Genomic DNA, 12,608 nt, shown 5'->3' on the forward strand with positions numbered 1-12,608 from the left:
ATTGAAATAGGCTTAACCAGTTCTCAATACACCATTGTCAATATGCATGTCATTACTATTGACAAATGTGCTTTTCAAACTGAGTGTTTGTGTTTTTCTTATAGGCTATCTGCTGAGCCCACCTAGGAGAATCGAACCCCTGACTTTAGTGTTGTAAATCCATAGACTTACTGCTGTATTAGCAGGGGGGCACCTTTCAAACTAAGAAAAACTGAGACAGATACATGGCAATTTTAGAAATTAAGTCCCAATGCTATGTGAAAGACAGCATAACCTCTATGCCAGAAACACCTGGATAGCCAGGTATACCATATCAGATGTGGCTGTCTCCACACAGTCAGCTTAAAAAGAAGTGGAAGAGATGGACACAATGGAGGGGACTGAAAAAGCAGAAACCTGGGTGTTGTAGCTGATCTAGTGCGACTAACAGAACCTGACATTGTGTTGGATTGGTTGGTTGATTTAGTGTTTTACGGCACAAAGCAGCTAGGCTATCTGTGCCAAGCATCTGGCAAAAAGTTAAAATTGAAGTAAATTTAGTAAAATTCATAAAAGGAAATTAAGGTAAAGCAAAACAAAGTTCAAAAAAACATAAAAAGCATAAAACCAATGTTTACGTCTAGTCTACAACATTAAGAGAATAACTACAGTAATACAAGTTGTAAAGGATTTTCTGTAGCGTAACTGTAATTATCGTGACTCACCAGAAAGACTAACAGGTGAGTACAAAACCACTGTCAGTCACCTGATGTTGGCCTTTCCAGTCCTGGTTCTGAGTTATTTCATGTTATGGTCATTTTCAAAATGTAAAGTAATAAAAGTTTTAAAAGACTTTTAGCAAAATTTTAATAATAACTTGCCAGAACAGCTAACAGTAGTTCAAACAGCAGCATTAGTCACCTGAAGTTGGCCTTTCTAGTCCTGGTTTCAAGTTATTTAACATTATGGCCAATTTCTAATTTCAAATTGAACTAGATGGACTGTGATTCTTAAAAGGGAACCACATTAAAAAAGTTTTAATGTATAAATTAAAAATTTAAATTGCATTAAAAAAATTAATAGCCTTTAAAAAACTAAAAACATTACCAAAGTGGACAGTGCCACCATCACCAATAACACTGTCTAATGTTATGGACAAATCTTGGGACAGAACACATTTAAAATGGTGCCATCATTGAGAGTCATATTTGAGTGTTTTCTATGGTTAAAAACATAAACATAAACAAATGCAAAATTAAAGAAGCCTTACTTATACAACAACTTAAACCCAAAATAAATCAATGCAAAGGAACACCTTTATACCTACATTAAAATAATACAATAAATAATATAAAATTATATATTCAAACACCTAACACCGCCCTCTACATTCTGACACTCAGTTACACAACCCCTTTCAAACATGTGGTCAGCTTCCAGTCAGTTACCTCTTTCTTTCTTTGTGAACCTGACGATGACCGAATAAGGTTGAAACGTTGTTCGCTCCTCTATGTAAAATATTTTCTCAACCCAAACGAGCCGTTTTTACATATATATTGAACAAATGATTTTTTTGCATCTTAGGGTTGGAGAAAAAGATGTATTTGAGGAAAATGAAATGCCTGTATCTGGAACCAAAGGATATGGATCTTGGGGTTTGATGGAATGTATGTAAGGGACAGAGACAGGTGTTGAAGTTGATTCATCAACTTTTTTAGCCATAGAGGTCAAAAGACTTTTCATTTGTTTTAAGAACAATTCTTTTGGAGGCACAGAGAGATATGTCTGCACTCCCATTGTAGTTGTGGAATGAAGTGCAGCAGCATATGTCCGAGATAATGTGGTGGACAGAAACTTTTGAGCCTCAAAGTAAGTAATGTTATGAATCACTTTCAAACGTTGCACCTCTTTTCTTCCAACTATTTAGGACAAGAATGAAAGTAGGATGGGTGAGATCCATTGCAATTGATGCAATGAAGGTCTGTTTCACACTCACAGGCATCATGGTCCTTGCCACTGCAACGAACACAAATCAAGGAACCACGACATGATGCCTTTGAGTGACTGAATCACTGACACTAGAAACATCTGAGAGGGTTTGGAATGTATGGCCGTATCCTGCAATTAAGATAACCTGCCTTGATGGTGGCAGGTGGATGTGATGATGTTTTAGAATGAGGATATTGGTCAGCATCGTAATTCCATCATTGCGAGTGGAGATATGCCTCACTGCAAAAACTCTTTGAGTGGAGAAACCAGCAAGAATCTTTGACTCGAGGATGTTCTTCAAGTTTCTCTCAACAATAACTCCTTGTGATGAATTCAAAATAGCATGAGGTGTAACCTAAATAGGTTTTTCCTCAATTGCCTTTGAATGCAAGAGGAGTTCACTGTGTTAAGATGTGGATGCTTCTACCAATATGTCATCAGATCGAAGCTTCTTTACTGAATTTGGAGAGCCAGCAAGTCCCTCCAGTCTCTTCTGAATAAAAAAGGGAGACATTTGCCCTAAAGGTTTGTCTGAAAGAGAATGTAGGATAAGAAAATGAGGTACAAAAGGTGGTATAGATGTTAAAGATTGCTGCTCAGAATCTTCATGACATGGTTGCTTACCTATGGACTGTTTTTTTTACTATTTTATTTAAGTTTTTATTTGGAGGATCCATAATAAAAAAAAGGGAAATTTCGGTGCCCACTGACCCCTCCACCATGAAGTCCTATGAGGGGATGCATTACTTGGTTGACCCTTGCTCAAGTGAACCAGCCAATTGACCCAAGGGGGGCCACCCCAAGGCCACCAGTCTACAGAAATTCAAGACCAAAGTGGTGTGTTAGGGTTGGATCCCTCAATCATCAGGATCCTCTCCTCCCCTTCATGGGTCACCATGCACGGCAAACACATGGGTGGATGTTTAGATCCCAGAAGAGGTAAAATGAAAGAACAGAACCTTCTCTGGGAGGTCCCCTAACTGCATACAGGAATCTACACTGAGAAACATTGTGTTGGAACAAAACATGTTTAGTACCCTGGGTAACATATGAAGTGAACACTAATAGTTGTAATCCCATCTTCTCCACACAGAATGTATTTAATGCTGAAGCCTATAGATGAGTTACTGGACACCAAGTTGCCAGTAGTTTGGTGATTCATTGAGAGGCTAACACACTGATTACAGTTGCAAAATAAAGAGTCAATCTAACAGAACCTTGCAGTGAAACATCTATTCTGTCAGGAGAATCTATTTGGATTGAGACAATTGACTTGCTAGCACAGGCATCACTTGTGAAACATGACAAGTTAGAATAAAAGGTGATAAGACAGGAATGGTCCTGAGGAGTAGGTTCAAGTTTCAAAAACAAGTAGCCCTAGACCAAGTGTTTCCTTGAAGAGAAATACAGGTCACTATCATGGAATAGAGTGAAGGCTCAGTAAGCCCAGACCATAATGGTGTTCTGTTAAAAAACAATAAGAATAAAAACATAGTGTAGTGAATCCACTTTATAAGTACATAGAGTCAGGAATTTCTGACTATTGGAATATGCATTCTATACCTGAAGAAAGGCAGAAGAAGAACTCATATTTATAACGGTGTCTTGATTTAACAACCCCTTGAGACTGAAGAATGATCTCCACAAAGGAAACTGGGGAAACGAGTGGATCAAAATTTATGATCGTGTGTTTACATAAACACTAATAAAAGGATCTTTTGTGTTTTTTTCATAAAGACACAATGGGTTTGAGTGATGCCCACATTATCAGAAGAGAAAGAACCATTTGTGCAGTGGGAGAAGTGAGTAAAACTGTAGTGTCCTATTTTATAGCATTGAGCTGGATAGGAGTTAGCTGAGCCATTTGATGACATACTGAAATAGAGCAAGAAAAATGTCTCAGTCCTGAAAGGTAAGCCTGTCTTGGTTGTTTCTGAAAGTATAAACAGGATCTGACAATTCATAAGATGGTGCCAGTGGTAAATAGTCTTTCAGGGAATGGTGTATGAGCAGTATGATGGAATGAGAAAAAAAACTCATACAGTACAGCAAAACTCACATGAAGCCAATGTGAGTCTGAATGTAAAAACCCAGAACTGCAGTACCTGATCTTTGTGCATAACAAACAACAATAGAGATGGAATTACACTACTATGGCAAAGTTCAGATAGGAGCCAACTACAAGCAACTTAAACATTTACAATCCCAGTAAAAAAGAACATCAGCACTGATTGAGAAATGAGTAACTTGTGAGCCTTGGAGAACTTTGGCATTGATACAGAAGAGAAAGATCAATGACTGAACACCAGTCTCCCGTCTGCAGAGGTTCAACAACTGTAAGGAATAAAAATTATGACAAACTAGCACAACTAGCAGAAAATGTTAGAGCTAAGTTGAAAATCCTGATGAACTGCAGAAGACAGAAACCTAGAGGTTAGATGGATAAGAGTGGTGAAAATGTGTACTGAATGGTTAGTTGTGACTCAAGGACATACAGTTCTCCTTGACCAATTCTTGTAATCAAGCACCCACAGCTCCTGAAAGTAAACAATAATCATCAAAGCCATTGGTGATCCAATCAAACAGTGAAAATCTTAGATATAGACAGATTCTATTTTTGGCACCAATGCACCAAGGAGCTTATTATGGAGTTCAGAATGCAAGAACAGGAAAAGAACTATGACTCCCTGTATAAGCTGATGTAATTCAAGCCTCCAAGACAACATGGAGGAATGTAAAAGCTTAAAATTAAACCATCATGCATGCTAAGAATGACTCCAGCTCATAGTCAATGAAGTCACTGATCCCAAGAGTTTTCTTTCAAAGTGAAGTGAAAGGAAAACAAAATGTTGAATTTGTAAATTTGCATACTTACTCTGTCCCATCAGGGGATATTGAACCATTAAATTTAACTGTAAACTCCACCTCAGAACTTTCAAGGAGTAGATATATTATTTAAGAGCCAAAAAATGCTTCCAACTCATGGTGGTAGGCTAAATAACAAAGTATGAACAACATATTGGATAGACTAAACTAGCCTTTCATTTAACTAAGAATTAAACCTTCCTGCATGAACCACAATATCTGTGTATGGAGGAAAAAGTTAAAAATTTTCTCCTACACCTTTCAGCCATCAAGAAAGATGAAGGCTAAAACTCAACTGGGTAAAGCTCAAACCATCACACACTTGAAGAACCAACAGAAGAAAAAGAAATCATAGGCAGCTTATCCCAAACTAGTCTTCTTTTTATTTTCAATAGGTCATTTAAAAACTGTATTGATTATTGTTGATTGAAACAGAATTTTGTGAGGTAAAACTGTTTTATTAAAGCAAAGCAGTCTTGGGCCATCTGTAATGCCCATCCTAGGGAATTGAACTATGGGCCCCAATGCTGCAAGTCCATACTCTTACCAGTGTTTCACACACTGTCTAAAAATCCTACAGCAGAAAAGAAGGCACAGCAACAATCAAATCTAAAGCATCTCAAAAATGTTGAGAAACACCCTCAACTGCACACTCATAACTCCATGCAGAACATATGTCTCCATCTCACTATAACTAAAATTACTGATAGTCTTAACTGAGAAAGATCCCACACGATTGTTTGTTGTGTGATGCTAGATAGGATGGACCCAATTTATTTTTGTGCTAGCATTAATAATCTAGAAGTTCATACCATGAATTAGCTTGACAATCGGAAGAACCTTTTTTTAAATTACTATTATTACAAAAATCAATTAGATAACACAATAATGTTCAATGTTCCAAATGCTTGTAATACTGGGAATATCTGTTAGTGAAGCTTTGTTAAGAAAAAGTGTTAACATTATCTGAATGAGGTGCTTATATACAGTACCAGGATAGAATGCTCATTGAAAGTGTGTTAAGAGAATCATGAAATATATATCACTAAGGACAATTGAGTAAGGTATAAAAGACTAGCACAAATGAGAAAAAATCAGCCCAATGCTTTTCAGTCCTTCTGTCATCTGTAATAACTAATGATATTGGTATTATATTTGTATTATATGAGAGGTGGTAGTTGGGTTAGCTGTCTGATATGCAATGTAGTCATGAATCAAAGTAAATTCCACTTTTCCCAAAAGTTATAACTTCATAAATATGAACACCTCTACTGTAAGCAGAATCACTGACAACAACGTACCTGTGTAGACAGAAGGTTACAATCTATCTTTTGACCTAGGCCTGTTTTCTGCCTTTCCAGCAATGCTGCTAAAATTGCTCCATGTGCATACAATCCTGTAGCAAGGTCAGTCATGGCTACACCAACTTTACATGGATCTCCATTCTCTGGCCCTGTAATATGGAGCAGGCCTCCTATTGAAGCTGCAATTACATCATAGCCAGCTCTGGTCTTGTATGGACCACTTTGGCCATAACCTGATACAAAAAAAATGGTTCAAATATTTAAGTTTCAAAAATTAATAACTATTTAAAACTAAAAGAACTTAGACAACATGTTGCAGTTTTTTTTTAATATTCACAATAAATAATACCTCAGGTATTTGTTCTCCAAATTTATCCAGGAAAAGTGCAATAAAATGGACTTATCCTGAATTCACGTGTATATGAATATAAGGATGGAAATCACAGTTGGTTAAATTCACAATAACATTGGATCCGATTTTATCATAAAAACGTGAGAAAAAAATCTTAGATTTTTAAAGCTTATTAAAATATCAAGAAAAACCTGCAAGCTTTAAAATGTTTCAATATCCTGGTACAGGCTAATATTGTACATGACAAATTAGAAGTTCATTAAAAAGTTATCATTTATCAATGCTTTCTGATGTCAAGATTTTGTGAAAAAGTGGAAGGATTATTTTTATTCCCTAGTATGCTATTCACCATGCTGTTTTATTTCTATTTTTAACAATGATTCTGACTAATAAATAACAGTGAACTTTTTATTAACTTCAATTATTTATTTAAACTATAATAAGCTTGTTTTATAACTTAGTAATAATTAATTTTTATCCTATGTATTGCTAGGAAGTATGAAAAAAAAACAATTTCTGTGCAGTAAGTACTGAGCTTCAATCTTCAATGTTGCTGGTGGAAAGTCTCTTCCATTATAACTTGAATCAATTATTTGAATGTTTTCACAAAGGTATCCAGATTTAGTGGACTTCTGTGCTAAGATGACTGTGTGTATTATCAGTCAGGTGATTGTATAATACTTTTCATCTTTCCTCTTCTTGTTTGTGATTCATATCCTATCACTTTAGTATAATTCCATTTATCCCATGGCTATTGCAGACAGACTGGTAATAAGTCTTGTATGTATATTAGTTCCATAAATTCTAACTTTTGTTGGTACTTTTGTTTCTACAGTGTAATGGAATTCACATTTACAAGGAATGAAATGAATGATGTTTTTCCTCTTATTTTACTTACTGGTGGTTTAACGAGTAATAGCTGTGATCATATTATGTTGTGGCTTATGAATATAGTTTCAACATTAAGCTAATTTTTACATACATCTGTACATATCTTTACATATCTGTACATTTTCAGATAGCATGGGAATATGGAAGTGAGTCTGCAATTTCTCTTCTTGTTTGTTCTTGGTTTTTCCTTTTTCATTCTTACTCAAGTGTTGGATGTACATTGTTAAAGAGGATTATACTCTTTTTTCCTTCTTAGCTTTTTCAGTACTACAAACCAGGCAGACTGTGACATTTATCTTTATGCTAATGGGATAATTCGACTTATAATTGAGGGTATTATCCATATCTCTGAGTTTTAAATTCCTGTGGTACATGGGTCATGCATCTTGGAAAACATCATTTAAAGGAATTAAAGAGTTTGTTATTTTTTATTTCTATTGCAATACCTTGTCCAGGTGCTTTATGAATGTTTAAATCTTGTCTATAACGTGTGTATTATAAATGTACTGTCAACATATCTAACCCAACTCTTGGGGAACAGAATTACTGTTTAGAAAAGGACAACGTTAAAATGTTCTATTTAAAGGTTACTGAGTGCTAGTAAAAGATTATGCCTATGGTTAAGTTTTCATTTTACTGATAGTATTTATATTAGCTACTTATTAATTAATATTTAGAATTATGTGATCATACTCACTATGACAGTTATGGTTTTAACACTTTTTTGTTAGTTGTATGAAGAAATGAACAAGAAATTTAAGGTATCTCTCGAAGACCAGATAAGTAAAAGAGTTTTCTTCTTGACATGAAACCATTTTATCAATGATAGAAAAATTTTTAAATAATTTGGAAGCATAAAATTGAAAAGTACTGCTTAAAAGCTTACTACTCATTTTGGTAAACTTAAGGCAACAGTAAAGTTTCATCTGAAACCAAAGCCATAAGTGCTACTTACAACATACCTTGCTTGATGTTTAAGCTATGTTTGAAAAACCACTGAATCAGGTTTAACATTATAAGTATTACAACTGTTTCCCAACGTTTCCAGTTATTGTAAAGTCATGGGTCAAAGTATGAAGAGAGTATAACTTAAGAAATGACTCTTTATATCAGTATTATGATGATTGTTATAGTATTTACTTCACCTGAGTTTATGTATTACTGAAATAGTAACAGACATTTTTTGCATTGCATTCTTCCATATAGAGTGCTATCACACTACTCTGATATATACAAGATGTTTAAGTGTTGTTCCCCTACATTGTGTTATAGAACATTTAATGTGTGTGTGTGTGTGTTTTCCTATATCAAAGCCACGTCGGGCTATTTTGTGTCTACCAAAGGAAATTGATCACCTGATCATTATAAATCCAATATTTATCACTGTCCCATCAAGGGACAGAAAATTTAATAAATTATATTCTTTGGTGTAAGAATATGTTATTTATGAATACAGTTAATGTTGACTTCCCTCAGAGATAATAACTGCTCAATAATATCAATAATGAGATGAAAGAGTTGTGAAACAACCATTAACATTCCCCTTTTTCAAACTAATATTCCACAAAGGTTGGTTGAGATTGGCCCAGTAATAAGTAGTTGGATAAGAGATAAACAGACAAACACACAGATTTTTGTGCCAATGCATATGTCACCAGTGGTCTTACAGAAACACTCCATCTCTATAGTGAGCATTATAGTGCAATCTGTAAATTGTGCAGGTTTGATTAAAGCTAGTGGATATAGAACATGAGACCAAAGGAACATGGCAAGCTAAGACCAACATATGGTGATTGTGGGCCAAGAACAAGAGATCCAGGGTCTGAAAGCACAGGCACTTAGATTTAGTTGTCAGTGTACCATAACTACCTTCTGCAGCAAGAGAGAAAGGAAGTGAACCGAAGCTTAATGACCCACCATACAGAATGTTGATATGGAGAGAATACACTTCAATTGACCAGAAATCAGAAATATCCAAAGTAGTAAGGTAAGCACCATGACCTTCTAAAACTAGATCCATGAACAGATGTAAATTTTGAGAGGATAGGGGAAGAACCACCACCACCATGGTCTGGTCCCTCTCTAGTCACCAAGCTAGGCATATTCTGATTGGAGAAGAAAAGAAAAGTAAAAGGGTGGCCCAAAGGATCTAAATGGAAGTTACAATGATCAAGAAATGTCCACTGAAAGGAATACATGTGAGTTTGACACATGGGAATGAGAGATTCCAAGGAATCCCATTTCCTCAAAATGAATAGAACCTCTTGAGCTATGAGAGAATGTGAGGTAAAGGAGAAGAGGAGGAGGCTGATCTCAACAGAGGTTGAATTTGAAGAAAACTCTGAAGTACCAAGTACCAAGGTAGTGATTGGTGGTAAGTATGAGCTTCTCCACCTTTATTAGAAATCAAGCCTTCCAGTGCTGTTCCTTATAGAAGTAGAAAAGCGTGGTCTCTGGACTGTGAATGGGAAAAGTGAGAAGGAAATAGTCATTCATGTAATTATGAGTGCCAAGAGCCATTGAGTGAAGATGTCAGGCAAAAGTTCTTTGCACAAGACAAAACACACAAGGTTAATTCACACAGTAGGATCTAAAACTGAAACTCTTGATTTCTAGCTATAAATAATTATTAATGATGGGGGTACTATGAGAACAAACACTAATTTGTACAGTATGAGGAGAAATATTGAATTCTAATACCTAGAACATCAGTTGGTGCAAACCAATTAGGCTATGTGCAACAAAAATGTAGGAAATTTAGCCAAAATGAAACTCAGCCCTACAAATGGGGATGAAATTATCACATCAGCAATGTAGCAATGCAAAAAATTAAGCTCCATGCTGAATGATATATACAGTACAAAATACCTAAATATATTTAGCTGACAAAGTACTCATTAATATTGAATTGACAAACCATGAAATTTTACATATTTTATAAAGTATGCAATAATAACAAACATGTAAACTGACTAAAGTTGCATATAAAACAAAGTAATGATTAATATTTCATTTAAAATAAATTTTAATTAATTTAAATGACAAAGGACACACAAATATTTAACTTACCAAAGTCCAAGCACTGATGACATGAAATACTTAATTCTCCTGTGTTTAAAGAAGGAAAAACACACAAAGAGTGTTTGAGCTGCACCTATCACTGGCAAATCAACTAGATGCAAAATAAATATGTCAAAAACTGGAAGGTATGGAAGCAATAGGAAGAAAGGTAGATAAGAACACACATCCATCAAAGTGAATGATGTAGAAACATGGGACAAGTGCAGAAAAAAAAAACAAGAAAAATTTTCCTTGTCTTAGACCCACAAAAAAGAACTGAATTGACTAATCAACTGTAGAAAAAAGGGTATGGAAAGTGAAATCTAAAGAGCTGTAGGGTGTGACAAACCAAAATATGAAGGTGCTCAAAAAGATGTTCCAAATTATCTTCTCCTTGATTTTATTTTTCCTCAGCGACATTGTTATGTTGAAAAGGAGAAGAAATTGCTGGTCAAACATGTGAATCTAGGTCCCTGAAAATTAAGTCCTGTACCTCCTCTATAGATAAAGTTAAACCAGTAATCTTTTTAACTGTAATGGGAATTACTATAGTTAATACATTAAATTGTGATTTCATACAAAGTTATTGTATAATTTGATAACAAGAAACAAATGAAAAAAATAATCAAAACAAATACAAACATAAAATAAAAATTATGCAAATTATAACTTTGACACTTGTTAGGCATTCTTGGTTATTTTTTTTAGAAATATTAATGATAAACAAAAATTGCTAACACATTTTAATAGAAGTAAAATGTAACATTTATGATGGTTTAGTAGGTCAAGGTACTATTTATGAATGGGAAAATTAAAAATGAACAGAAGTAAAATTGTGGAATTCATAATGTTTCAAAAGATTAAGTAATCATTTTTGAACATGAAATGAAAAAATCAGAGAAAATTAAATCTTGCATATAATGGGAATCAATTAACATTAATCAATCATAATACAATCATTAATTGTCAGAACCATTCTTATACAGCCTAGATGTCTGTTCATGTTTCTTGTTTATTAATTAGTGTGGGCTTTTTAAGTGTACACTTTTTTATTTCTATTGTTAAGATTGTTTTCTTTTTGTATGGTTTTATTGTAATTTTCCAAAATATTAAATTTGTAACGTGTACGTTTGCCTCATTTGTATTCTGTTATTACAGTAAAAACACATTGATATTGATAAAGTACATTTCTTCACATTTATTACAGAAAAAAAAAAACAAATACAACTTTCTTTTGTTGATGTGTTTACTCAAAAATCTGGTCAATATTCCAAGACAAACATACTAATACACAGTTGTGCCCTGCTCACACTGTTTCATGGTATTTAGCAAAAAGATGGTTTTTATTAATTATTTAATTTTGAATGCTGAAATCATACTAAATTTCAATACATACACATATATAATTTCTAACTTTTCACTAAAATGCAAGTAAGTTGATTATAAAAATAATAAACATAGTATTATGGATACAAATCTATAAAATCAGGATTCTTTGCAAATAAATGTGATTTGTTATTTATCATATTTGGATCCTGGTTTATCACAAGGAACAAAAATTACATGGAAAAAGATAAAAACGTTTAACAAACATAAAGGCAACATGTTTCTCCACATATACTTGAAATTTAGCTCTCTTTTATCAAAAAATTATGATACCTAACAAGAAAATAATGCCACTTATCATACTAAATGTAAATATTATACTTTCTATATATATATATTACATGTTCATAGATTGATTTGTCCCATGTAATTGAAGACATGGATAATGAAACTAAATAATTTCAAAATTAAAGGTATAAGACTCTCAACTAGATAAAAAAAAGGATTATCTGATTACAGTTTTCTAAATATGATTCCAACTTTATCTAATGTTTGCATTTTGAACGGTTAATGTTAGTTGATTCTTATATTATAAATATGGTTAAGTAAATTATCTGTACTGTGCCATTTGTTAATATGAAATGCTTTATGCAGATTTTAATAAAATAAGAATACAATCAAAATACAGAAAACATAACTTATTTTTTCTTTTCAATTATTAATTTTCTGGATAATTTTTGAAGACAGAAAAGAAAAAAAAATTAAATAATGCACTGAACCTAAAATTTTATAATGGTGTAATATTAAAGCATACAATGTTTTTTCTACCTTCTCCTATTACC

The 12,608-nt window shown here is 33.7% G+C and overlaps 1 protein-coding gene across 2 annotated transcripts in view; it reads right to left on the reverse strand.

Annotated features, from left to right (window-relative positions):
• LOC143233922 (succinyl-CoA:glutarate CoA-transferase) overlaps positions 1-12,608 on the reverse strand; it is a 53,244-nt gene that overhangs the window by 18,520 nt on the left and 22,116 nt on the right. For both annotated transcript variants that reach the window (XM_076470809.1, XM_076470810.1), the window contains exon 7: positions 6,135-6,370. In XM_076470809.1, the coding sequence (XP_076326924.1) occupies positions 6,135-6,370 (236 nt within the window). The remainder of the gene's footprint in view (positions 1-6,134; positions 6,371-12,608) is intronic.

Source organism: Tachypleus tridentatus, chromosome 12, assembly GCF_004210375.1.
Source record: "Tachypleus tridentatus isolate NWPU-2018 chromosome 12, ASM421037v1, whole genome shotgun sequence".
NCBI lineage: Eukaryota > Metazoa > Arthropoda > Merostomata > Xiphosura > Limulidae > Tachypleus > Tachypleus tridentatus.